Source organism: Cryptotermes secundus, unplaced genomic scaffold (assembly GCF_002891405.2).
Source record: "Cryptotermes secundus unplaced genomic scaffold, Csec_1.0 scaffold512, whole genome shotgun sequence".
NCBI classification, from domain to species: domain Eukaryota; kingdom Metazoa; phylum Arthropoda; class Insecta; order Blattodea; family Kalotermitidae; genus Cryptotermes; species Cryptotermes secundus.
The window spans coordinates 708,163-735,548 of NW_019735563.1; the positions used below are offsets into that span (position 1 = coordinate 708,163).

At 41.1% G+C, this 27,386-nt stretch overlaps 2 protein-coding genes across 6 annotated transcripts; both read right to left on the minus strand.

Moving 5' to 3' along the window:
* Positions 1-1,834: 1,834 nt before the first annotated feature.
* Positions 1,835-6,346, minus strand: LOC111869589 (putative odorant receptor 69a). Of its 2 annotated transcripts, XM_033753475.1 has the most exons (5): positions 6,335-6,346; positions 4,354-4,511; positions 3,868-3,967; positions 2,215-2,319; positions 1,835-2,121 (listed from the first exon to the last, which is right to left on the minus strand). In XM_033753475.1, the coding sequence occupies exons 1-5, from the start codon at positions 6,338-6,340 to the stop codon at positions 1,927-1,929; spliced, it is 564 nt and encodes a 187-aa protein (XP_033609366.1). In that variant the 5' UTR covers positions 6,341-6,346; the 3' UTR covers positions 1,835-1,926. The 2 variants fall into 2 exon arrangements, with proteins under 2 accessions (XP_033609366.1, XP_023716997.1); XM_023861229.2 differs by lacking the exon at positions 6,335-6,346 and having other exon boundaries at positions 4,354-4,530.
* Positions 6,347-12,358: 6,012 nt separating this feature from the next.
* LOC111869582 (odorant receptor 7a-like) lies at positions 12,359-27,373 on the minus strand. Of its 4 annotated transcripts, none has more exons than XR_002843692.2 (6): positions 27,200-27,373; positions 21,806-22,082; positions 17,197-17,450; positions 15,560-15,664; positions 15,308-15,463; positions 12,359-13,101 (listed from the first exon to the last, which is right to left on the minus strand). XR_002843692.2 is itself a non-coding variant. In XM_023861218.2 (6 exons), exons 1-6 carry the CDS (start codon positions 21,809-21,811, stop codon positions 13,024-13,026), a joined length of 714 nt encoding a protein of 237 aa, XP_023716986.1. In that variant the 5' UTR covers positions 21,812-21,882; the 3' UTR covers positions 12,359-13,023. The 4 variants fall into 4 exon arrangements, 3 of the variants coding, with proteins under 3 accessions (XP_023716986.1, XP_023716989.1, XP_023716987.1); XM_023861218.2 differs by lacking the exon at positions 27,200-27,373 and adding an exon at positions 16,701-16,800 and having other exon boundaries at positions 15,308-15,478; positions 21,806-21,882; XM_023861221.2 differs by lacking the exon at positions 27,200-27,373 and having other exon boundaries at positions 12,359-13,007; positions 13,054-13,101; positions 15,308-15,478; positions 17,172-17,450; positions 21,806-21,882.
* Positions 27,374-27,386: the final 13 nt, after the last annotated feature.

Below are 27,386 nucleotides of genomic sequence, written 5' to 3' on the forward strand. Positions count from 1 at the left end.
CGGCCGTGTTGTGAACCGTTGGTAAATTAGTTGTGCGGAGTTGCTGAAATTCCTTTTGTGTTTTCACACGTGGAATATTGTGATATGCATTTTATGTATGAATTGCATGTATGTATGGCAATGCACGTGTTGCTGTTGACGAATACCAAAGGCGTTTTCCCGATCGAAGGATTCCATCTCGAAGTGTATTTACGCGAATTCACCAGACATTGCGTGATACTGGTTCTCTTCCGAGTGTTTCTGTGCACTCTGAAAGGGAGGATGTACGAATAAGAAACACACGAGAGAACATTCTTGAGATGGTTCAGAGTAGTCCGCGTCTGTCAACTCGTAGAATTGCTTCTCGCATCGGCGTATCACGTATGCAGGTGTGGCGAACTTTACAGGACGAAGAGTTGTATCCTTACCACGATCAAAGGGCACAACATCTGGAACCAGGCGACCATGCTCAGCGTGTGTATGTGTACCACTGGATAAAAGATCATCCCGAACTGTTAAGCGGCATTTTATTCAGTGATGAGGCGTCTTTTACCCGGGACGGTGTATTTTAGTAGTTACATAGTCGGCTTATACCAGAATGCGGAGTCAGCTATGTTACGTCAGCGCTTGCCAGTCATGTGTCATGTATAGTGCTTGAAATCCTAACGACGACTATGACATGGCGTGATTTCTTTGTAGTTCAATTTAATGGCTCATGTCACTCACAAGTTAGTTTGATGTTACATACAGTATTAACATTACAGAAACCACATATTCCTGCCAGTTTTAATATGTATTTGGTAATCAACAAGTGTGTAACACCTCTCAAAGTTTCACACTTCTCTGGCCATTATCTCCGAAACCGTTCAACTTTGAACATAGGTGTTTTGGGTTATATCGGCATACTTTAACATAAAGAACACCCTCCCGAAGTCTGGCACATTCCTCCGGGGACATTCTATACATACCTTGTAGCCATTTACACTTTTAAAAGAAAGCATGGGACTGAAGTTATTAGAAGCCTGGGTTGCCATCGGAGAGAGTTCCTTCTAACGAGATAGGCGAGTAAACCAATTTATATAGGTACATGTGCACTGGACATTTGTATAAGCTGTGCCAGTCTCTTAAAGAATAGGAAATATTTTCTCGTACCTAAACAGTTCGTGGAATAGACTCATGGAAATTTGTGTGTTTTCATTTTAACTTATTTTTACTATTTGCATTTTATTCTATTGTTACTCACAGACAGAATCTAACTAAGTGCTTCTCAAGATCTAAAAAGTTCGTGACGATGGTATATTAATAAAATGCAACTCTTTTGGACGTTGCTCCTTGTTATTTTTCTAATGTCACTGAGACTGTACTCAGCTTCCGGGTTTTTGCAGAAAGAAAGTCTACTCAGTTTGGTCCATTCTTTAAAAAAGTTCCCTATCATCCAGCAACAATACCAACACAAGACAACCTATATGCACGAAACACAACATAACCCTAACCATAACCATAGCAAAAATTTAAAACACCACGTAAATGAGATTATGCGAGGTCTCATACATCTGGTATGACGGGTTCAGTTTGGTTCATACCTCCTGCTTTATGCTGGCACTAGCTCTTATCGATTTGACCCACATGAGTAGGTTTGCTTTTTGTCTGAGGACTGAGACAAAATCCCATCTTCGAAATATTTTTACAACAAAAATAGGATGATATATAATGTTCAAATGTTAATCATTGAAAATGCTTCATATTGTGGTAGAAGACACTTCAAACTTCATCCTCTTCGATATGGAAACTGTGTTCCTGAAAATGAGTTTCCGAGATATTGGCATCTTACTGAATAACCAAGAGGCTAATCTTCCGAAGTCACATATTCGCATTTAGTCTTCTCAAAATCTTTAGACTTTATGCAGTTGTTGATAGTGGAGGCATATACAATAAGCCTAATTTAATTTAAATCATTCCATTTCCATTGTGCTCTCTTGTCCTTACATTCATCATGGTCGAGTTGCACACCGGAACAAATTTCCCGGCTGTGAGTGTGAACTCCTTGTTGGCTGTGGCGATGATGAAGGTCAGACAACGCTGAAATGGGACAGGAGTTCCCACCCAGTCGCACCCCCATGCAGCGTCTCTCACCCTTTCAGCCTGGAACAGTAGCTCCTACGCATGTAACAGGTGTTTCAGAACGGATATGGAACATACCAGTCAGCGTGTACAAATATTACAGTTTCCACATACCTGTAGCGTGAGTTCCGTCCCAAGTCTGCAGAACAGGCAGACGTAACCCATCGCCATTGCATATAAGATGAGTGCTTGCGTTAAGTCAGTTATGTCTGCCAAGCTCTAGATAAGAAGGAACATTTACATAGAAACGTGTAGGTCTACATACACAAATTTGTTCAAATATTCATAGCCATATTCAAGTCCCGGAGATATAAATGAGTTTGTGTATTTATATATGAGATTATGAGAAACGTGAGGTAAATGCATTTATGTGGACTATATAAGCATGTGTCAAGGCAAGAGACGCCTACATTATGACACGAGAATGAAGTCTATCATTCCTGATTTTGTTCGTTGTGCTTTAGTTACTGAAAGGTGTTCATATTTTCGTAATTTTTCCTCTTCTGCAATGGATATCGTGATGACTGTGATGCTAGAAGCAAGCAATTTTCTTCCCGCTTTATGTAATTTTGAGAGTTCTACCTGTATTCTTAAAATTCACGTACAGATATGCCCGAAATAAAAGTTATTTGCTTCTCTGTATAATGAGCCGACTTTAAGCTATTTGTATAAGCACATGAATGTAGTATATAAAGTGCGTAAGCTAACAGTATTACTTACTATGTATGGAAGATGAAATATATGAAAACTTTCTTTAGGTTTTCGCCTATTTACATTTCTCAGAATGTTTCGAAACACCGTTCGGTTTATGTCTCACACTGATGAAATTTTTATAGTTGTGTTTAATTTACTGGAAAATGTATAATCTTCACATTAACTTAAATTTTATTATATTTCTGTTAACAACATTGTTTTCCCCGCAATTACATTAATCTATTTTCTTTTGAAAAGGCGTTAAGGAATCATTCTTGTTTATATAGTTCTGATTGTGAATGCACGTTTGAGGCTCTGTGTAGTTTATATGAGAAATTATGCTTTATTTCCATTATATATGGAACTTAAAGTAAAATTTTCGGTTATGTTTCAGTATTGTCACAGCAGAAATAACTCTGAATATTTAGAACTTTAAGAGAGTTCTTTTCGTAAGCGTTGCCTAAGTTTTGTTTGAATAGCCACATTAGCATTTGCAGCATAGTCCCATCACACGTTGAAAGGCAGGAAGCGCAAGTTGCCGTGAATATGTTTTGCAGTTATTGCAATGTGTTTGGGGACTGGTACCTACATGACGAGACTGGCTATTCAGTAAAAAGTAGAAAATATGTAAAATATTCAGATCTGAATTACTGGCTGCTATATTCAATTCTCTCCATTTGAGTACGCTTATGTAGGACTTTTTAATTAACAAAGTTTGTTTAATGAAACGTTCCTCATTGATTGATATCTGATAATATACTCGTATTCTATTAATGTGATCGAAATATATATCATTACTTTTTTACCATTGGTCTGTAATTTGGAAAAAGAGGAAGTCAATTTCATTTTTGAGTAAGAAAGTAAAGAAGGAGGAAATCCAATGAGTTACAAATGTCTAAGATAGTAGTGTTTATATAAAATCTCGTTTGTAAATCCCCAGGCCCTACAGAACACAACATGCAGGACTGTCTATGGCTGTCTAAAAATGCATGAATAAGTATAAAGAGTATGTGCTCAGGCCAGACGAAAAGTTTACCTAGAGCTTCACTGCATAGTTAGAAAAAAATACTTTACCGCGACAGCGGAAAAGGCAACAAGGCAGAGTACAGTAAGCAGTAACAGGAACAGACCACAAAACGGGAAGTTCAGTGTGTCTTCCATAGCTCGCATGTACCTGAAATTGTAAAAAGACAATTGAGAAAATTGTTGCTGTCTGTCAGTTATGGGAGTCGGAATGCCTTGGGCGGTATATCAACGGGCCAAACTTCGATTCCCGATAATGCAAGATTTTCTCATCTGTACAACTTCTGGACCGACTGTGGGGCCCAACCAGCCTTCCATTCAGTGGTTAATGGAGGCACTTTCCTCGGGGTTAAACGGTAGGAGCGTGTAGCTGACCACTCACCTCCAACTATTGCCAAGGATAAGTAAAGCATAGCTCTCCCTAAACTCCCAAATACGTCTTCATGGCGTGGTGGTTAACTGATTGAGCAGAGGGACAGCCTTACCTTTACCGCTTCCTGTAATGAACTCACGTGTACTGTGAAAGTAATGACGTACTGCAGTATGGCTTGATGGTGCCGAACGCACTCGTTTAGTTGCATCTGCATGCGGCAGAATTGGGAACCTGGCTCCTCTCCCCCGTCACTGCTAGAGTCAGCTCCTGATGGAACCAGTTCTTGTTTTATGTCCAAGAGGTTCGTTCTGAGCTTCTGCAACTGAGTGCACGCGACCATAACCAGCGTAGCATATAGTAGTGCGAAACCGAGGGAAATGCTGATGTAGAGGAATGTTGCGAATGTCTAGGGGAGAAATATAACTTACTTACGTATTTATACATACTGTCTTAAAAATATTACGTTATATTGCTTGTATGCATTTTTGTCGAATATGAATGAAACAGAAGCAATATATCGTATAAACAGAAGTGTTTATTAGTTTGAGGTACCTATATGTGTTTTTGTCGACTTTGATGTATCAGTTTGCTGTTTGCCTATCAAATGCAGGTAACATGCTAAGGAACTTGAGGGAACAGATTTCTACGAAACTTTGATAACATTGATAACCTTAAGGTTGATAAACTCTCCTCCAACTATGAGTCGATTGTCTAGAAAATGTGGGACCCTCGAAGTGTCAAAATCCTATGGACCTCAAAGGGCCTGTTACAGGGATAAAGTGATTTTTTAAATAATTTCCTCTCTCTAGAATCTTCCTATTTCTGCTGAAATGCAGCGACCATTTACTCCAGAATTCGGTGACAATATATTTTCCTTACAGTTGAGATTTCAGAATTATTAAACAGTGCAAGATGGCAGAGAGCGGATAAAATAAGTTGGACATACGATATTGGTGTTATTGGCACGGTTGTTAGTAGCTGGTTTCCCACTATTTCGGGCCCCCATTCGACCCAGGTTCATGTTATGTGGGATTTATGGTGGCACACGTAGCACTGGTGCGGGGTTTCCTCATGCACTTCAGTTCCCACTCCATTTCACATTGCAGTGACCGACGCATCTTCATCTGTCAACCAGAGGTGGCACACTGTACCCATATGTGCGCTGCGTACCAAGTGGAGCCAGTGTGACCTGTACACGCGTATACAGAAGAGGATTTTTTATATTGCTAGTGGGGTGGGACTAAGTCCCTTGTACTCAGGCCACTTCTGCCCTATTGTACCAGCCCCAGATGATGGGTGAGAGTGATTGTGGAGCAATTGGTGGAATGAAGATTGGCAGGGAAATCCGAAGTACCCGGAGAAAACCTGCCCCAGCGCCACTTTGTCCACTACAAACCCCACTTGACCAGACCCGGGATCGAACCCTGGCCGCCGCGGTGGGAAGTCAGCGACTAACCGCTTGAGCTATGGCGCGACCCTACAGAAGAGGACAGGAAAACCGATATGTCGCCTACTTTAACATGTTCTTTCCCATGTAATATTTATGTAGTTTAGAATCACTTCGATAAGATAACGCACACTGTTTATTCCTCGATAAACTGCACATTTTTTATATTGATGATGAACAAATGTTAGGTAACAAATCAGTTAGAGCGCTAACCAACGTGTAACTAACTTATTCCAGATCCCAATGTTCCGTAACGTACGAAAATGATTATACATGATAATTGAAGATATAAATGAAAAATATGACGGTAATTGATTATAAAGAGGTAAAAGTGCCTGTTATCACCAACTATATATCTGTCGATTTGAAACGTAGTCTAATTGTTGTTTCAGGACTCAATTGTAATTGGGCCCACACTGTACGACAATGCCCACCAATACTGAAACTGTTTAAAAGTGCACTTAATAAGTAATACACTTCCAAATGTTCATTGATTATCAGGAAGTTACTGGTTCTTAGTTTCTTTGGAGCACCTCACTTTAACTTTAATTTCAATTTCAAGTGCTCATATAACTTACTTTATCGTGACCAATGACAGTTTGATTGTTAATGAAACTAACTTTTGTCTTTCTTCAATTCAATGGCTTCCACGGGAAACTGATTAGAATGAAATTAGAATTAGTAAAGTATGGAATTACCTGCATGATGATTACGAGTTCGTATCCCGGACTGCTGACGGTGTCGAAAGGGTACCACGCGCTGTACATCAATTCATGAGATTCATTTATCCGTATTCCTGATTGTACTAGATGGAAGAAAGCTGTGAATGCGAAGCCAAATTTGGATATTTTCTGAAGGTGCGGTATCCACCCCGCTAGTGTCCGGTGTCCGGTGTGAGGATCTCTGGTTGGCTGGTCTTCCCATGTGAAGGATTCCGTTAAACGAAGCAGACTTTCAAATTTATTTAAACGCAATCTGGAATACAAAACGAAAAGAAAAATGTAAAAGATTATCGATTTTTTCGGTGATTACATGATGTAGTCTCGTAGGCCACCGACATTTCGGAGAAAGGATTACCTCGTCCATCAGAGTAATGTGAAATTTCGATAAACTTCTCGCATACTACACTTTCTCACATCTCAGAACAGAGCAGTCACCGCTGAGGGAGGCTCAAATTTCACAAAACTTGATAAAGGTCGCTTCGTGTTTCGACACTTCCCGTAAGATATGGAAATCTTTTTACATACATTTTCATCTTTCTAGTAGGCATAGAGAAATTATTCTTCGTTATGGCACTTTCTGTTTGATGTACCATTATGAAAATCATGCAAGTCGCAGTGCTAGTTTATGCCATATTTCGCTACTTTCACCAATATATCACTTGCACATTCACTTACATCACCACCATATTCTAACCTTCAGTCTCGTATTAGGATTGCTTTTTGTGTATAATGTTCTCACGTAGTCACTAAAACACTTTCTAATATCGGGATGTAAGTAGCGTTTGACACCATAAAAAGATATAATATTTGATTTACCTTAAATTAAGATGCACCCAATATGAGACTGAACTCGAAATCAATATTCGGAAAGACTTCATAAAAGTCTTAAAGTCATCGTTATGTGTGATGATATCCATATAAAATGCGAGGTACAGCGCGTAAACATTGATTGCCATCAAGGCGCTGTAGGTGGAATGAAATGTAGATGCATGTTTCGTGTTGAATGGGACGCCTGCCATTCTCAGGAACGTTAAAATGATATGAAAGCGATTCTCCGTCACATCACACGCCTGCGGATCCTTCGTTTTCATCACAAAAGTCCTTACTTGCAGGCACAAGTACGTAAGAATATGAAGCGAGACAATTTTGATGTACGTACACTTCAGTCTAAGCGACAGTGACCACACGGACGTCTGCCTCTCAGGGGCGACGGCGTTCAACTGACGCGCTCAGGGATCTCTTCAGCATTTCTGTACAGGCCTCCCTGATCTACGGTCCACTGTTTGCCGTGCAATATTTATGAGGCACAAAGTTCACTGACGTCTTAACTTTCCCTCTGCGTTTGCGTGACTGAAGAGGGCGGTTACTTTGACCAGGAAAGCAATTACCTTCACCTGAAAAGTTTCAACTGATATACAGGTATTGGAAAATTGTGTAATTAACCACACGGGGAAGTTGTTATGTCATGGATTCACAGAATTAACCGAGTTTCTCAGCCAGTTCTATAGAAATTATTTATATTTTACGCATATCTACTTTTTTTTTTTTTTGTAATTACGAATAAGAGATCAGCTACTTGACCTTGGCATAGTATAAGTGTTATTTCATACTGAGAGGGGGAACAAGGTTATCTCGTCGCAGTGTTTGCATCCTCACAACACAAAGTTTATATTCGGAATATCACAAATCCTCTAATATACTGATATTCTCAATAGAAGCAGTCATTTGGAAGTGTTCATTCTGTTTAATTTCGAGTATGTTTATAGATTTTTCTGTTTCATATTAACAGAATTATCCCCTATTCCCCCTCCCTTCCTGCAACGGTAGGATACACCATTTTGAAGTTTTGCTTCCCGCGCAGCCGATTTCAGTTTGCAAGCGCAGTTGTTATTTCCTGTTGTACTGTAGACATGGGGGGGGGGCTAAGAAAAAGACTGAATTACTTCCTCGATCGTTGCTTCATTGGCTAGGGGCACACTGTTCACCGGGCTTGGCAGGAGGGCGCAGGTACGAAATGTGGTAAGGGAGGAAATCACAAAAACAAAAACCCACATCCTCACCATATGCTACCCTATATTAGTATAAGCAATCAGTACACAACTATATACATTTTAGTAATATCACAATTAAAGAGTCGACTGGTGTCGGATGACACATTGCACCTTCTTAGACGATTCTTGGACCTCATCTTAGCCTTCCTTTCACCCAGTTGCAGGTCGCTAGTCTCCTCTTTCTCATATTCTACTCATCCACTATATATATATTGTAACGTGTCGGGAATCCAGAAGAGTCACTTCTGTGGAAACGCTAGAATAGACTGTTGCATAGGAAACAAAAGTCGCTCTATTGTAGTTCTAACAGGAGTCTCCATGGTTATAACAAAGGGTTCGTTGCATAGCAGCGACCGAGGTCATATAGCGGGGTTGAATGCATTCGCACAGTCAGTCTTTATCCAGCCGTCGAAAAAGAGCCTTGGAACATCCACCGCAGAAGACAGTCGAGTACCGCCGAGAAATTGTGTAGGCCAACAATTGTAAAGCGTGTGAAGAACAATAAAAGTTCTACGGAATTTGAGACCTACGTGAATTTATTTGTAGCGTGACACGCGAAACACGCTACAATATCTTTACACATCCCTGCAGCTAGACACACCCTCTGCAGTCTCCATATTACACAAGCCTACATCTGCATCCCTCTGATGAATCACTCTTACGCTCTGTACCCTTGTTCTAACGTTCCTAACTCATGTCCCATTGAGGAAGTTACACTTTAATAATATCACAATCATTAAGCATTGCGATAAGAGTAGTTCCACTTACTTTGCGTTGAGACTGCAGACGGATGGCGTTGCCTGGCACCCAGGCGGAGCTTCTTCCAGCATAGCCTTCGGCGACAACTGGCCAAAATTACGGTTTGAATCATTTCGTTACTAATTTGCTCTCTGGGTTATATATCTTTATTCTTGCTAACTGATTACTTTCCCGAAGGGTGCAGGTCCGCTTCCAATGACGTCTTATCCCAAGGTGGCGGCTCTCGTTGGTTGGGATCCTTATGGGTGGACACGCCCCATTACTGCTTGTCCATTTGGCTAACACTTTTACCTGCAAACGTTCCTCCCTCACTCAAGTGTAGATTTTTCAGAGTTAGCATTTCGATGTACCTTCAACGTAATTCTGCTGACAAGACATCGACGCGTCAAAGTCTAACGTCCGTCTAATTCTCTACGCAGAAATTCTTTGAAGTTTCTTAACCCTTCTTACATCCTCTTTCGTACGTCTTACAAGTATTTCCCAAAACTAACTCTATTCTAGCCAACATTTTCCCCTAAAATAAAAAAAATAAAAAAGTTAAATACTCTTTTAATATGTTACCGGGAGTCGGCCTTCAGGGCACAACACCTGTCGACATTTTTTTTTATTGCTAGTGGGGTGGGACTAAGTCCCTTTTACTGCGGCCACTGCTGGCCTATTGTACCAGCCCGATGATAGGTGAGGATGATTGTGGAGCAATTGTTGGAATGAAGATTGGCAGGGGAAACCGAAGTACTCGGAGAAAACCTGCCCCAGCGTCACTTTGTCCACCACAAATCTCAGTTGACCAGACCCGGGATCGAACCCGGGCCGCCGCGATGGGAAGCCAGCGACTAATCGCTTGAGCTATGGCGCGGCCTGTCGTCATTGGTAAGACCATATACTCGTGGTATTTACTAATGGCGTTCTGTATTTAAGGCATTCGAAGGAGTTAATCAAGTTACTAATAGCAGAGTAAAACCTGGCGAGACCAAATTTGGTTAAACTCTCGTGGCCTCTCTCACTACAACCGTTCTTGTCTCCCACTTGCAGGCTTGCACGGATGTGTGACATTTGTGCTAATTTATATTTTAAATATCTGAATTCCTTTGTGAGGTTGTTTAATTTCCCGAATCCTTCGAGATACCAGAAGAACACTGTGACATGACACATAAACGACGGAATTGTGCAGTCTGAAAAGCACAACAGGTACGTCTGTTGCTAGATAACGGTTAACTGAAACACGTTTCCGTGGCAACAAATACGGTTGTATAAATAAAGGTGTTACCCTGAGATTGATAACACGTTACGTGGAAACCGAGGATAACAGGAGAATCAACTGTCTGAGGGGGTGTTCTACATTTGTTCCGCATCTAGTTAAACCAGATTCAGAAATCCGATTAGCGGAGTTTAGCTAATAGAAGCTTGTTGGTGATAGAGTTCAGTTGTCACTTTTCAATGGGAAGTCAGCCTGTGAAGAGAAGACTTGGAGATTGGTGTGATAAGGCAGCCAGGTAAGTAGACACTGCTTACTGCCGGCTTCATGCTGGTGTCCTGGAAGAACACAGAGTTACATTTATTTTCACTTGTCCGTGAAGACTGTTATATACTTCTTCATTGATATCGCCATGTGTATGCATACAGATATTTGGGGTCTTCCGTGGTATTTGCTTACTTAGTGATGCAATGCACCAGTCAGTATATTGTAATTATGTGGTAAAGCTGATGAGAGAAATTAGAATTTTGTTTTAGTTTTGATGTCCCTTTACCTATCTTATGACAGTTTTTGCAGAGTGTAGTGTTAATCTTCCATATGAATATACAATATAATTGAATTTCTTTCGAGCAGGCTGCCGTATGTGTTATGAAAGGAGCAGGAAATTAATCTGATCTCCTCCGTAGTAAGTGCCGTATTCCACTTCGCTGCGTGAGTGCCGAAACTTGAGGAATGTGTTAATAAGAGTTAGGACAGCGAAATATTGGGCAGTGCGGGGGGCGTAACATATGGGGAGGAAGGAGGACGTCGAAGACGGCAGAGACTGGAAGTTGACACTGAAATAGTTTCTAGGGAAGTCGAAAGCGCGGATCAAGTGATGGGTAGAAGTGGCTTAGGACTGTGTCCAGTGGGGGATTTCTTGTTATCGCCGTTGAACTTCTGGTACCGTTCACCACATTTTTACCCAGAGAAAATGTTACTAATGTTACTCATATTTAATTAGAATTTAAAGCAGTAGATGGCGTTCGTTTCGAGCCTTGTAGCATACAGCGCCGTATTCCAACGATCTGGAATATAATAAACGCTGTAGGTTTTATATTATCATACCTTTTGATTTTCCTCATTCGCATTGTCTCACAGGAAGCCACATGACCAGACAGTTGAAAGAGGCACTTGAAATTAAAGGAGAAAATTTTATTCTCCGCCTGTACCTGCTGTCAGATTTAAAGGAAAATTGCCGTCAATTGGAAATACCATGAATTGAAAACCCGCTATAATTTACAGCTCACACAGGCCTCATTTTCGCAATACTGCTTTCAAATTTCGATAAAGTTAGTTTTACCACATTATTCTTAAGTGAAATACGGGATAATTGAAGCGTAATAAAATTGATTTTTCTACAAGAAACTCTCTTATTTTCTTGGAAAGTACGTGTGATGTAATTGGATTTATTGATTTATCGGATTGTATTAGTTTTCTAATACTGATGTCACTGTTGTATATTGAATTTTGTTAATAATCTTCAGTGTATACTGAAACTATTCTTCCAATTCTCTCAGTCACGTTTTTGTTGTTGTATATTTCCCATAGAGACAAACTTAAAATATTTTCGTCTTAAGCCAGGATTAAACAGATGATTTGATTTCTTTGAACTCCCTGAGTCATGTGTCGTGAGTAGATATTATTAAATGCTTTACTATTCATAATAATCCACTTTAGTTCAATTCTCAAATTCGCCGTGCCCTAGTAGTGTGAAATAGTTGGCCTTCTGTTATTCATACAGAATTTCATGATGTTGGAATCTGGTGGTTATGACAATCATTCAGTGGATGTGCCAATGGACATAGGACAAGGGGAGATAGGTTCCTTGGAGGAAACATAGGTTCCCTGGAATTGATAAACGAAATATAAAGGATTTCTTTATGAATGGTGGTAAATTTTAAATATCACAGCCCGTAACTCACTCGCGTGATTTGTTTCAGAGTGTAATTACTAACGTGGAAATTCATGAGTTTCAAGTTTACGTAAGTGTTTGTTAATTTAACAAAAATATGTATAACAGAATAAGGAAGAGAATGGCTATGTCAGTACATATACTTTGTGCTGTGTTGTTAGAAAGTTAATACAGCTGTATTATACTTGTATTGCAGTAAATATCCTTCTCTATAGCGGAAAGAATAAAGTTGTCCTGTGTTTCCTATATTATGAGAAGAAGGTGCCATTATTTTGTTTTCACTGTATATCATTTAATAATGTAGTTTCCTGCTTGCTGAGAGTTTAAGTTGAGGAACAGATTTCTTGCATGTTTTTTCTCTTTCCATTAAGTGAAGTTTGACATAACACAGCAATTAGATTCTAGTTAAAATTTTTTTTTTTTAATTTTACCTCGGATCCTAGTAGTTACAGTTAGTTACCCATTTTATACTACGTCAAAAATAATACTTTTCTTGAAGAATTGTGCAAATGGTTGTGCCACAGTGGGATTTGTAAATCAGTATGAGGGGACAAAACACAATAAATATTGCAGTGTGGAGCAGACACATTTTCCAGTTTCTGTTGCTGAGTAGGCTACTCCGTGACAGTTTCTTCATTCTTGGTCTTCATGCTGAGTAGGATACTCCGTGACAGTCTCTTCACGCTTGTCCTTCATGCTGAGTAGACTACTCCGTGACAGTTTCTTCACGCTTGTCCTTCATGGTGAGTAGAAACATGAATAGGGAGATGGACTCGTTCATTACCTGGTGACAAACAAAATATTTCATGTTTTATGAAGAATTGCTACAAATTCATTTAATGCCTGAAATTTCAAAGATAAATTACTAAGAACAAATTTCTCACAGAGTATATAACTATAATAACTTGAAAAACTCTGGAAAGGCAGCTAAATTTAATGGAATAATTGTATGCAGTAGGTGGTGCTGCAATCTAGAGTGGATTACTAAATCCATTATAATTTTATATAAGTTGAATATTGTTGACATAACTCGATATCTTAATGAATATGTTCTGTACTCTTTATTATTGTACTTAGTATATTTTTGCGTATTTGCTCTATGCAGGAACTATTGAGACACCGAGGCCTCGGGGCACGCGCGCAACGTGAGATTTGCGGATTGTATCGGTGCTTTGCTAGGTGACGACTTATGAACGCTTGGATTGGGCAACAGGAAGTGCGAATGACGTCACATATCCTCACTTATCCAGTCACTACGCAACGCTCGATAAACACCCCTCTCCGTTAGGCTGTGACCTCACGCAACAGTAGGGCGTCCATTGCTAGGCAATGCGTGACAACATGACAACAATACCCGATATCTGTTGCCGAGGAGCAATGTGTTTTCTATGTGGTCCCTGCCGAGCCTATATAAGGAGCAGCGAACACTATTCAGATAGCTAGCCCGTGTAGAGCCGGGTTCGAATACCTCCACCGTGACCCTGCGAGTCGTAGGAGGCGACGAAAGGGGAAGTCTCAAATTTGAGACTAATATATGGTCTCGAGTGGAAAGGGACTGCGACCCGAGAAGGACTGCGCTGGCAAGGACCAGCAGCATATACAGGGTGTCTCACGACTTTAGGGCATAACTGCAGGACGTGATTTCCTAGGTCTTTGTGATCAAGAAAATTCATATAAACATGTGTCCGATTTTGGACGGTTACGGAGTTATGACAATTTTAAACTCTCAATAGAATGTAACGATTACTGACAATAAACGAAACAAAATAATAAACCAGCATAATACATGATACATTTAAAGTATGAAGGTAAAGTTAACTTCGTGAAATTACATTTAATTTGAATTTATTGGTGCTTAAAGCTGATTCTCAAAAATGCCACCGCCGGCCGCAACACAGGCTGCCGCTCTTGTGTGAACCGCGCCGGACATACCAACCCACCCCGCCGTAGGAACATCTCAAGTGTCGAGATAACGAGAACGCTCTGTCTGTAGCTGGCTTAAAATAGCGACCTGCCAGATGAAAGAAGCGGTTTATATGAGGGCATGTACGGGAATAAAAAACGGTCATAACTCCGTAACCGTCCAAATTCGGACACATGTTTATATGTACTTTTTTGATCACAAAGACCTAAGAAATCACCTCCTGCAGTTATGCCCTAAAGTCGTGAAACACCCTCTCGTCAGAGAGGGCGCCCACAAAAAAGAAACCATACCTGTCAAACAGTAAGAAAGATCTGGTAGCAAGCTCCAGATGGGTGCTTTATGCCAAGACAGACTGGCCGACTGACCGTCGATCGTAAAATGAGACAGACTTACACAGCAGTCAGTTGGAAGATAGCCGACGTCGAGTACAGTTGAAATATAGCAGCTGCAGTTTGGTCCAGTCGAAAAATAAGTCCTTGTCTTCGGGCAACAGAACCAAATTAAGTCCGAATATATAAACAAAAACCATTTGCTGGAGTTCAGACAAATATTTTAGAATGCCACGTATGAGAGACCATGCAGTGTCCCATGCAATTGGCACGATGGTTTCTGTAGTTTGTTGTTTATGTCCTACCTTGTGCTGGTTCTGATATGCGGAAATATGGACTGGTTATATGAGTTGGGCCCAGCTGAATTGATTTGTTTTTTACTTGGGGACGGAAACAGACTCGAATCTCTGAAAAATTGTCCACATTAAAAATAGGACGATATGTATGGTCCAAATATGAATCAATTAAAATGCTTCCTGTTTTGATAGAAGACAATTGAAACTTCTAATCTTCGATATGGAGCGTATATCGAAACGGTGTTCCTGACAATGAGGACAGTTTCCGAAATACTGGCATCTTACTGAATAACAAAAGCGGCTAATCTTCCGAAGTCACATGTTCGCATTCAGTCTTCTCGAAACCTTTAGATGGTAAAGAATTGTGGACTTTGGAGGTACATGTAATGAGCCTAATGCAATTTAAATCATTCCATTTCCATTTTACTCGCATGTACTTACACTCATCATGGTGGAGTTGGACACAGGCACAAATTTCCCGGCTGTGAGTGTGAACTCCTTGTTGGCTGTGGCGATGATGAAGGCCAGACAGCGCTGAAATGAGACAGGGGTTCCCACCCAGTCGCACCCCCAGGCAGCGTCTCTCACCCTTTCAGCCTGGAACAGTAGCCCCTACGCATGTAACAGGAGTTTCAGAACGAATATGGAACATACCAGTCACTGTGTACAAATACAATTACAGTTTCCACATACCTGTAGCGTGAGTTCCGTCCCAAGTCTGCATAACAGACAGACGTAAAATATCGCCATTACATATATGATGAGAATTTCCGTTAAATCGGTTATGTCTCCCCAGCTCTAGATAAAAAAGAAACATTCGCTTAAAAATTGTAGGTCTACATATACATTTTTTTTTCAAATATTATCCGTATTCAGGTCCCCGAGATAAAAATGAGTTTCGTCTGAATAGCCACATTAGGATTTGCAGCATAGGACCACTACACGTTGAAAGGCAAGAAGAAGAACTTGCAGTGAATATTTTTTGCAGTTATTGCAATGTTACTGGGGACTGGGTATCTGCATGAAGAGAGGGGCAGATTCAGAAAAATAGATCAGCTTTATAACATCAAATTATAAATTATTGCTTGCTTACATGAAATATTTTCTTTTCGAATATGCTTCTATAGGGTGTTTTATTTAAAATACTTTTCTGAATGAAATGTTCCTAATTCATTGATATCTGATAATGTATTCCGTTCGTCCTATCGAAACGTATGTGATCGCTTTTCTACAATTCGGACTGTAACTTCGGAAAAGATGAATGAATTTTATTTTTGGCTAAGAAATTAAAGGAAAAAGTAAATCGATGGAGTTACAAATTTCTAAGAAATGATCAGCATTTAATGATCCCCTTTATACATTCCCGGGGCACGCCGTAGTGTGGTTGGTTGAGGCACTATGCTGCAAGCACAATGTTCGTGGGTTCGAATCCCAATGTCATTAGATTTTCTTATTGACATATTACTTCCAGACTCACTATGGACCTCATATCGACTCAGTCTGTAATAGAAATGAGAATCATGTATCACCCTTGGGATAAAAGCGTTGGGCGCTTAAGGTGACAACCTCACTGTCATCTGTAAGCCGACTGTGTAAAAATGTGGGAGCCTTGACGTCTGACGAACCTATGGACCTCCACGGCCTGTTAAAAGGGTAGATTTCTTTATAAATCCCCAGTTCCTTTAGACGCATGACATATAGAACTTGATAATGCATAGCAGTAGTAAATCATTGTCTGTATGTGCACTGATACGTAGAAAGAATAAATGTTCAGAACACACGAAAATTATCATTGAAACATCACTGCATAATCAGAAAGAAATAGATATTTTACCGCGACAGCGGAGAAGGAAAAGAAGCAGAGTGTAGTAAGCAGTATCAGGAACAGACCACAAAACAGGAAGTTCATTGTGTCTTCCATAGCTCGCATGTACCTGAAATTGTAAAAAGGGCATTTTACAAAAATGTTACTATGTATTCGGAATGGGAGTGGGGACAGTTCGGGCGGTATAGCGACCGGTTACGGGGTGGACAACCGGTATTAAATTCCCAGCGGTGCAAGAATTTTTTATTTTTCCTCGGCATCTAGAAAGACGCTTGTGCCCAACCAGCTATCCGTTAGCGTGGAGTCTTTCTCCAGGGTCAATGCGGCGGGGGCGTGTAGCTGACCTCTTATCTTAAACTAGTTCCAAGGTCAAGAAAAGCGTAGGTCTCCCCCACTCCCCCATACGTCTTCATGGCGTGGTGATTAACTAATTGAGCAGAGGGACAGCCTTACCTTTACCACTTCCTGTAATGAACTCACGTGTACTGTGAAAGTAATGACGTACTGCAGTATGGCTTGATGGTGCCGAACACACTCGTTCAGTTGTGTCTGCATGCGGCAGAACCGGTCCTCGGAGCGGGAAACTGGCTCTTCTTCCCCGTCACTGCCAGAATCAGCTCCTGATGGAACCAGTTTTTGTTTTATGTCCAAGAGGTTCGTTCTGAGCTTCTGCAGCTGACTGCACGCGACCATAATCAGCGTAGCATATAAGAGTTGGAACCCACAGAAAATGGTCAAGTAGAAATTTGTTGCAAATATCTACAAGGAAAAATATAACTTCCATATTAATACATATTTTCTTATGAATATTACGTTTACGTTTGTTATATACTTTTCTGTGGAATATGCATGAAACAGGAAGTAATTTAATATACTCGTATGTATATTTGCAGTATATCATATGAACGGAAGTGTTTTTGAGATTTAGGTAGGCATATGTGTTTTTTTCGACTTTGAACGGTGAGTTTGTTTCCTACCTATTCAATGCAAAGACGTAGGCGGGAATTATAGGCAACAGGTTTCACCTTAACTCCAATAACATTCTGCCCGACTGAACGCCGCCACATTTCAGCAGACATGCATCTTCATAACTATATTTTTATGCCGTAATTAGACAACACTGTGATTCATATCGTGGTTATAATCAGGCTACAGCTATGTTGACTTTCTGATCTCTGTCACGTTGTCCATTTGAGTTTTATCTCAGCTGCAGTTTCGTAAATATCGTATAACCCACTATTTATTATCACTCGCTGAACAAACGCATTTGTATTTATGGTTATAATGTCTTATTGTCCTTGCGACCAGCTGATCATCCGCCCAAGGAGTCCTACCGAATGTGTAAGATCTAGAAAAACCGAAGTGAACGGAGAAGTTCATGGAGGTAGGCCTAGGCCCACTGGGGCTGTAGTGCCAAGGATTATTTTTTCTTATTGTAAAATGTAGAAACGGTTTTATGTATTGCCATGCATTTTCAGTCACATGTTTGAGGATCTTAAAACCACATTCAGAATAATTTTATAACAAGTTTGTTATCGGATATTTTATTCACGGTTCCATAAACTTATACGGAAATGGGTTTTCCGAAGATCCGTACAATATAATCGTATTACTTTTTTTTTAAGATAACGTGTTGTAATCTACAGGCTAAAAACATGAAGACTAAAACGTTCAAAATTACAAGTTTGTCGGTCGTTTTATATGAGTATGAAACATGGTTCTGCATGGGTGTGAAACTTGGTCTCTGATATTAATGGAGGAACGTATACCGAATGTGTTTGAGGGTAGGGTGTGTGTAACCGTTCATTCTAACTGGTGGACTATTGTGTATTATTTATACCTATATTAAGATAATATCAAGAAAATACGAAGAGATCCGGCAGATAGCCAACTCTTACACGCAGAAGGGACATAGTTCAAGTTTTGTTATGTGGACAGGAAGTAACATCTGGTACTTTCCTGGAATTCTGGCAGTTTCAGCAAAGTCGGAAAGTCTTTGAGAATTTGAGAGCTGACAGCTCGGAACAGCGATAACTTAGAAGTGGGACGGCCGGAGCCTCTTGCCCTGATCGTAATGCATCAAGGGGCTGTCAAACTTAGCGTCAGGTCAGCATCTGTCGGAATCATATAGTAAAGCAACATGATTGGGAATTCAAAATTTAGGGAACCTCCTAGTTTGAAAACTTAACCAATTGCAAAGTGGAGGAGTGGATTTCTCCTGGAGTCTGGGGTTCGTGAACCTCAGGATTCAGAGAGAGTGCATTCCACCTCGAGGAGTCTTCATCCAACTTTCGGCGAAGTCAGTTTCAAATTTACCACTACGTTCCTTCAGAAAAGAAAGTATTACATATTAAATACAATTAATTGTAAACATTAGTTTCCGTTGTATTCAGTTAACGGAAGTGAATTAAATAATTACTAAGTGCAACGGTGTAAAGAGGTGTGTGTGATTGTAGTGAAAGATTCTTCCTGCCCTGCCCGAGCCAGACCCGTATAAGACCCCGGAATAAGAACTCACATCTACCAGTTACAGAGCAGAACCCAGATCTTCCCGTCTTTACCTACTTGCGAGACACCTAAGGGTGTACAGGAAGCGAACTCTCGCCTACCAGCACCAACAACCACAATTCTCCTCCCTTCCCACCCAACTTCGCGACATCCACTAGAAGAGAGAGGACGGTGATAAGGGGAGCACAACGTAGGATTAAGGAGGACGGTTACAGGTGCTGAGTGGAATACATAGACCAGAAAAGGATGAAGTGTCGGGAGATTGGAGGAAAGTACACAATAATGACTTCATAACTTGTAATCTTCGCCAAATGTACTTGGAATGTTAAAGTTGAGGATGAGGTGGGCATGGCATGTAGCTCGAAAGGGGGAAGGCAAATGCATATTGGTATAGGATATTAGTCTGAAATCTAGGACGAGAAGACCAATAGGAAGATTAAGACGCTGGTGGATGGATAATATTAAAATGGTTCTTAGAGAAGGGGGATGGGGCAGTAGTATAATAAACTTCCGGGTTCCATACAGTGTTGTGAATTTCTTGAGTAGCTGGATAACTGACGGTTTCTCAAGAACGGATGAGCTCTGTGAATTTAGTTAGATGTAAACTGTCGATGGGTAATGCCGTTTCGAAAGGATATAGTACGTAATGCTTCAGGATTGATTTACTTCATGTTTCACATCATGTAATATATATAATCCAAATATTAGTAGGATAACGTACTAGACCGTGTTTATATATGACATAATTAATACATTTTGAAGCGAGAGACTTCAATATCATATACTTTGAAAAATACACTATTAAAAAAAGAGTTTTTTTAGTTATAACCTACTTCTGCGGAGGGGAGCGGTAGCGTTGTTGGCTGAGGCACTATGCTCCAAGCCACAAGGTCGTGTGTTCGATTCCCGATGAGATCCTTCAAAATTCAAATGATCTAATCCTTCTAGCCGCACAATAGCCCTGAGGCCGACCCGGCCACTAGTAGAAATTAGTACCTCAAATGTTCATGAAACTAAGGGGCGGCTGGTTCGGCGCGTATGGCTGACATGGTCACCGATATGTGTGAGCCAATTGTCTAGAAAATATAGTACCCTCGACATCTCACAATCATATGGGCTTCTACGTCCTGTTAACAGAGATAGCGTTACTTTTTACTAATATCATCTGTGGTCTAGTGGTCAGAGTCCCTGGCTACAGATCCAGATGTCCCGGGTTCGATTCCCAGCGCTACCAGATTTTCTGAGATGTAGTGAGTCTGGAACGGGGTCTACTCAACCTAGTGAGGATAACTGGGGATCTATTTCAAGGAAATAGCGGCTCCGCTCTTAAAGTCGAGATTAAAGGCTGTGGGGATCCGTTCACTGATAACGTGACGCCCTCTATCCTCAAAAAGTTGGCACTAACTTGGTCGACAAGCGGCGGTCGCTCGGTCGGTGTAGTTCGCTACAGACCACGGAGGTTGAGTTTTGTTCCTCTGCCTGTAATCTTCCCATTATGATGAAGTAACCAGTCATTCCAGAACTCAGTGACACCTCGCTTACATTTCAGGTGAGTGCCGAATTGAACACCGCAAGATGGCAGAAAGCGAAAGTAATAATTTGAACACAGCATATGTGATGTCATTGCCCAGGCTGTTGTGCGCTGGCTTCACACCATGGAGGCGCTGTTTCGAGACCTGTTCATGATGTGTGGGGTTTGTGGTGGCACACGTAGCACTGGGGTAGGTTTTCAACCGAGTACTTGTGTTTCCTTGCCATTTCACATTGCAGTGACCGATCCAAATGTAGCTGTCAAACAGACGAGGCACACTGGACCCATAAATGCACTGCATACCAAGTGGAGCCAGCGTGACCCCTCCAGTCCTATAGAGATGAGGATAAGGAAGCCAATATATCGCCTATTTTAACACGTTCTTTCCCATGTAATGTTTATGTAACATAGAATCACTCAGATAACGTACACTGTTTAGTCGTAAGTAAACTGCACATTTTTTATGTTTGTGATGAACAAATGTTAGATAACGAATCAGTTAGAACGAAAATCAGTGTTTAACTAACTTATTCCTGATTCAAATGTTCCGTAATGCACGAAAATGGTGGTTGATTAAAATTAAGGCTTGAGATGAACAAGCATGACGCCAATTAAATATAAATAGAGAAAATGGATTGCTTTCTTCAAGAATATGTTTGTCGATTTGAAAATGTAGTCTTGTTACTAGTTAATCTGATTGAAATGTGTTCAAACGAAGAGTATAGTAAAGTCCGTATAGGTAAACTGTTCTCTGATATTTCAAATGTAGTCTATTTGCGTTTTAGGAGTAATTAAATTTAGCCCACACTGTACGACAAGGTCCACCAATACTGGTACTGCTTAAAACTTTCACTGAATAACTAATTTACGTTTAAATTTCCATTGATTTTCAAGAAGTTGAGTTCATTGGAGCAACTGTAATTAACTATAATCTCAATTTCAAGTACAACTTACTTTAACGTGATCAATGATAATTTGACTCTTGATGAAACTAACTTTTGTCAACCTTCAACCCTGTGGCTTCCATGCGCAACTGATTACAACAGAATTCCAAGCAGTAAAATTATGAAAATACCTGCATAAGAATTGTGAGCTCGTATCCCGGACTGCTGAGGGTGTCAAAAGGGTACCAGGCTCTGAACACCAATTCATGGGATGTATATATCCGTACTCCTGATTGAACTAGATTATGCAGAACTGTGAATGCGTAGACATATTTCGTAACTTTCTGAAGGTGCGGTATCCACCCCGCTAGTGTACGGTGTCCGGTGTGAGGATCTCTGGTCGGCTGGTCCTCCCATGTGAAGGATTCCGTGAGGCGAAGCACACGCTCAAAATCACGTAAACGCCATCTGGAACATATGCCGAAAAAATATTAAACAGTATCGACTTTTCGATGATTACATGATGTACTCTTGTAGATCGGGCATGTTTCTGAACAAAGTGTTACATCCTTCTTTCAGAGTCATGTGAATTATCGGTAAACTTGTAGCAGACTACACGTTCTCACATCTCAGAATACAGTAGTCACCGCTGAGGGAGCCTCAAATCTCACAAAACCTAATAAATTTCTCTTCGTGTTTCGACACTTCCCGTAGGATACAGAAATCTTGTTATGACACTTTTTGTTTGATATAAGATTATGGAAATCATGTAAGTCGCAGTGTTACTCTATGCCGCATTTCGCTACTTTCACCAACGTATCCCTTGCACATCCACTTACAACATGTTCGGACTTGCAATCTCGTATTAGGTTTTGATTTTTGTGTATAATATTTTCACGTAGCCACTGAAACACTACCTAACACCTGGATGCAAGTAGCGCATAACAATATAAGAAGAAGATATAATATTTGATTTACCTCAAAGTAAGATGCAACCAATATGCGGCTGAACTGGCATTCACTAATCGGAAAGTCTTCATAAAATTGTTGAAGTCATCGTTGTGTATTATGATATCCATATAAAATGCGAGATATAGCGCGTAAACATTGATTACCATCAAGATATTATAGGTAGAATGTAGTATGGACCCTTTCTTCACGTTGATTGGGACGCCTGAAATTCTCAGGAACATTAAAACGGTACGAAAGCGATTCTCCGTCACATCACAAGACTGCGGTTCCTTCGTGTTCATCATCAAATTCTTCTCTTATGGACAGAAATACGTACGGAAAGAAAGGCGATAGATATTGTTGCAAGTGACACCAACAGTTCAACTTTAGCTGCAATGCACACATGGACGTCTGCCACTCAGGGGCTACGCGGTTCAACTTAAGTGCTCAGGCGTTCCTTCAGCACTGGCGTGCAGGTCTGCCTGAGGCAGCGGTCGTTCTTTGTCATGCAATTTTTATGAGGTGCGCAGTTCCTTTGTGACGCTTCATTTCTTCTGCGTTTGCGCGAGGGAAGGAGCTGTAACTTTGTTCAGGAAGTGAACAACTTTGGCTTGAAAACTTCTATGAACGATAATTCAAATTGTTTATAAAACAATGCGGGAAAATTTCCATTCTCTCAATATCCCTCTCTCTTTGGAGTAATTTTATACCGTCTTTTTATGGTGGTTACAGGATATACGAGTAAGTAGATGTAGTAAATAAAGTGAGCAAAAATTCAAGGTGTGCGCAGAAGCGAATGCTTGCAGAGATATGGATAATGTGCTTATGGAATCAGCAGAAAACCTTGCCTTTGGTTCCCATGCAGTTCATCACAATATTCAGGTCTTTGCTGCACAGAATTTCGCACTGTGTCGAAAATCCCTGCTTTTATTCGAATCTCCAGAGAGACATATTTTGCTCGTTACTGTAATACCGAAAGCACGCGGGTTTGTAGTTGTTTGAGGTACTATGCTACAAGCCAGAATGACGCGGGTTCGAGCCCGGATGTCGTGGATTTTTTGAATTTGCTTAATAATTCTAGCCGCACTATAGTCCTGGGGTCTACTCAGCCTCTAACAGAAATGAGTACCAGGTATCTTTCTGGGGAGGAAAGGGCGGCCGGCGCGTAGGGCTGACAACTTTACCTCCATCTCTGAGCCGATTGTATAGCAAATGTGGGAACCTCGTCTTCTCACAACCTTACGGGACTTCACGGTCTATTGCAAGGATACCTTTAAGCCTTAAGTGTCCCAGTAGTCACAGGGTCAAATTAGAGTAAGTGCAAGAGTCTCGCAGACTGGTTGACGGGGCCCGCGCGTCCTATTCAGTATCCACCGAAAATCTCTTTGAAGTGCTGTCTGAGAATGCGGAGGAAAATGCACGAACCACGTGTACTGTCTGTGAAGAAGTGGCATAAGTTCCAAGAGCTGCTGTTAAATCACTCACAAAAAACGACGGCACATTGCGCCCATTAATCTGTTATGTAAGACAGCTAGTTCTTGGAATTGATGACGTAAGAACCTCTGCAGACATTCATGGAAAATCGATGTTAATGTCTTGATGCCTCAGTGGTGTAGGGATTATCATCCACCCAGACGAGGGTATTATGACATTTCGCAATACCGACCCTTGTGAATGCTGCCTCGTCAGTAAACAGAATTTAACCACAAACTATGTGTTTACAAGGCATTTTGCTAGGTGCCAATGTGCATAACTCCGCCCTTGTACGGTGGTCAGGAGGAGTGAGCGATTGCACTTGGTGGATGTTGTGTGGGTAAGTGGGTAAGGAGAGCTCTCTAGTAGACAAGTGGAGTACCCACACCTTCAGCAGCTGCAATTCTTCACACACGGGTCCCGGGTCCTTCTTCGTCTCTTCTCAACATGTGAACATCACGAAAACTCGTCCGTATCTCAGTAGGCAGTGATTTCTAGACATGAGTTGACGGAAACTTCTTGTTTTCTTTAGTTTCTTTGGATGGGGAGAGACTGATTCCACTTGGTACAGCGGCCACTGCTGGCCTATTTTGCCAGCCCCGGGTAATGCATGCGGAGTGTGGCGCTGACTGTGGAATGAGAATTGGTAAAGGAAACCGAAGTACTCGGAGAAAACCTACCCTAGTGTTACATGGTCCACCACAAATCCGACAAGAGCTGACCTGGGCTCGAACCAGGGCCACCGCAGTGTAAAGCCGTCGACTAACCGCTTGATCTATGGTGCGGCCTTTCTGGACTTGATCATTTAACCGAGTTCCCTTTGAACCTTTAACTCAATTTATTAAATATCGTGTATAATTTTTTGGACAAGAAGTGTCAGCATAAGTACATGTAAGACTAATTCTAATTCACTTCTGCATTCTGTATGTGTTAGTCAGCTAATTTCAATGTAGCTTTTGCATCTTAGCAACGTGTACGATATTTACATTCGAAACCTCGCAATCTATCTAATGTGTGTCTTCAATATAACATATTTCTTTCACTGTACTCTGTATATTTCATTTCGAGTGTTTTTATGTCCTGCGTATTTCATATTCACGTAGATCTTCAATCTTCCCCCTTCCACCTTGTTTCAATACGATGCAGTAATTTGAAGCTTGCTACCATTTTTCTTCTTATTTCTCAGCTCTACAGCCCTTGGTTAGCTTTGGCTTCCTTCACAATTAGCCGTCATGTTTTCGTTCCTGTGCCTTCTCTTTCCATTTACCAATCCTCACACGCCTTAGCTCATACGTCACATCTTGGAACCACCCCTCCCTAGGTCTGCATCTTGCTTGCTGCCCTTACAACCGCTTACAATTTGTGAGTAGCTTTGACATTTACAGTGGACAAGTAAGCGCAATAGTGGTACTTACTATCGTTACAGTATAGTTTATGTCTTTGATTGAGTTCAGCAAGTAACCGAGAGTGCAGCAAAAACCCCGCAACATCAGATTTGGTTAATCTCCCATGGCCCACCTCCCTGCAAGTAATTTTAGTTTCAAGACAATTCTAATTTCCGTTCGTAGTCTTGTAAGGATGTTTGCCTGAGTGACACGGGGAATAATTAGAATTTGTGTCAGCGATTTTACTCGTAAGACGATCACAGTGGCTGCGCGGTCCAGGGCACGAACTGTGTTTGCCTGCTGAAACACTGGGGTCGTGGTTTCGAATCCCACTTTCAGCATGGATGTCTGTATGTGTTTATTCTGTGTTTATGTTGTTCTGTGTGTAGGTATCGGCCTTTCGACGCGCTGTTCACTGGTCCAAGGAATCCGACCGTCTGTGTAAAACATCGAGAGACTGAAAATTGACTAAGGTCCAACAAAGGGCAGTAGAGCAATAGAGAGGCAGTTTCCCTGGTAACGTAGGGGAGTGTCTTGTTTAGTGGAGAATGTGAGCCTCTTGTTCCTGCCGTGTGAGCCTTCTAGAGGCAAGGAGACCCATCTCGGTCTCTCTGCTCTCAAACGTCAGCAACTCCGTGTTTTAACGCCGTTGAGGGCTTGATTTGTTCTGAATCGTGAGAGTAACTGAATCTTTCCTGTTGAAGGAAACTTTTGTTCTCGGAATGAAATGTCCCATTCCGTTTTTAAAGCTTCTAATTAAAATTCCACTTCTAGTTGATATTCGTACTGATTTGGTTTTAAACTCAAATAATTTTATGAGGCTGCTTCATGTCAGGATGCCATGGAGATTACACAACCATAACTGTACACATCCCCACTCCAGCACTCTATAATGTACACACAAACACACACACACACACACACACTGTCCTTCGAACACTCCGATTCATTCTTCCGGCTTATTTTGTCATGGAATTATCTGCCAGTGAAGCAGTCGTGTTGAATATGTCACGTTCCTGTCACTGGTGGGAAGACAGTGACAGAAACGTAAGTGCAAATAGGACAAGATACGTATTTTTCTTCATCCACCACATTTTTTCAAGTTCTGCCAATATTGTTTTTGATGTAGATGCATTGAACTTATTTATTTTCCATCATAATATCATTATAAGGTGAGCCGTGTCCCTTGACCCTGTGGGTAAAGAACCCCGTTCTTCTACCCACTCAGTACCGTGAACCCCTGCTCAATTGGGTAAGGGACAGGCTCATAAGAAACGACTTGCTTGCACGTGATGTACTATGCCTCCCCAAGGTCGAGTAGGGGATCTCGGGAGATGAAAACCACTGTCGGCACTATGGGCCAAGCTGGGCGGATCGGCTAGTCCGAACTGATAGGGAACAGACAGCACAAGTATACATAAATACAACTGGCGTTTCCAAACATATAAATAAATATATATATTGTTAACATAAGTATACAGGTGGACTCTGCCTGATGGGCAGGGACTGGTCAGAACAAGTAATAAATAATTAATACAGGGCTACGCTGTGCCTAGCCGCACAGAACTCAAGTCTGGCTCGCCTCATGGCGTCATTCCACTCTCCAGTACAACATGTACTTACGCCAGCCTTAAGGGCACAAGGAAACATAAACAAGTTACAACACGCCTGAGGGGCGATCAGCTGTTCAACACAACCCAAAACCAAACCAAATTATCTAACGCCACACGGCGTTCATAATTGAAAGGAAACCATCTACAACAGTAAGTCACTTACTTGCGTTTCCTGAATTACAGCACAAAGTTTTACCTCACGACTTGATCCAGCCTTGACCACGTCGTGAGGGCACTCTTCCCCCTTCAGACACTGCTACTGGCCGAAACCGAATTTCACAAAATCAATTCAACATAACGAAACTAAATTTGGACTCAGCGATGTTACCTTCCCGAAGTCAACGGGGGAG

Excerpts from the sequence above, each read along its gene's own strand:
- LOC111869589 (XM_023861229.2), bottom strand. The coding sequence starts at position 4,529 with ATGGTCGCGTGCACTCAGTTGCAGAAGCTCAGAACGAACCTCTTGGAC. Across the intron at positions 3,968-4,353 it reads CACCATCAAGCCATACTGCA|GTACATGCGAGCTATGGAAG; the intron begins GTACGTCATTAC and ends TTACAATTTCAG. Across the intron at positions 2,122-2,214 it reads GGACGGAACTCACGCTACAG|GCTGAAAGGGTGAGAGACGC; the intron begins GTATGTGGAAAC and ends CTACTGTTCCAG.
- LOC111869582 (XM_023861218.2), bottom strand. Across the intron at positions 16,801-17,196 it reads CACCATCAAGCCATACTGCA|GTACATGCGAGCTATGGAAG; the intron begins GTACGTCATTAC and ends TTACAATTTCAG. Across the intron at positions 15,665-16,700 it reads TTTCCTTCTCCGCTGTCGCG|AGCTGGGGAGACATAACCGA; the intron begins GTAAAATATCTA and ends TTTTTTATCTAG.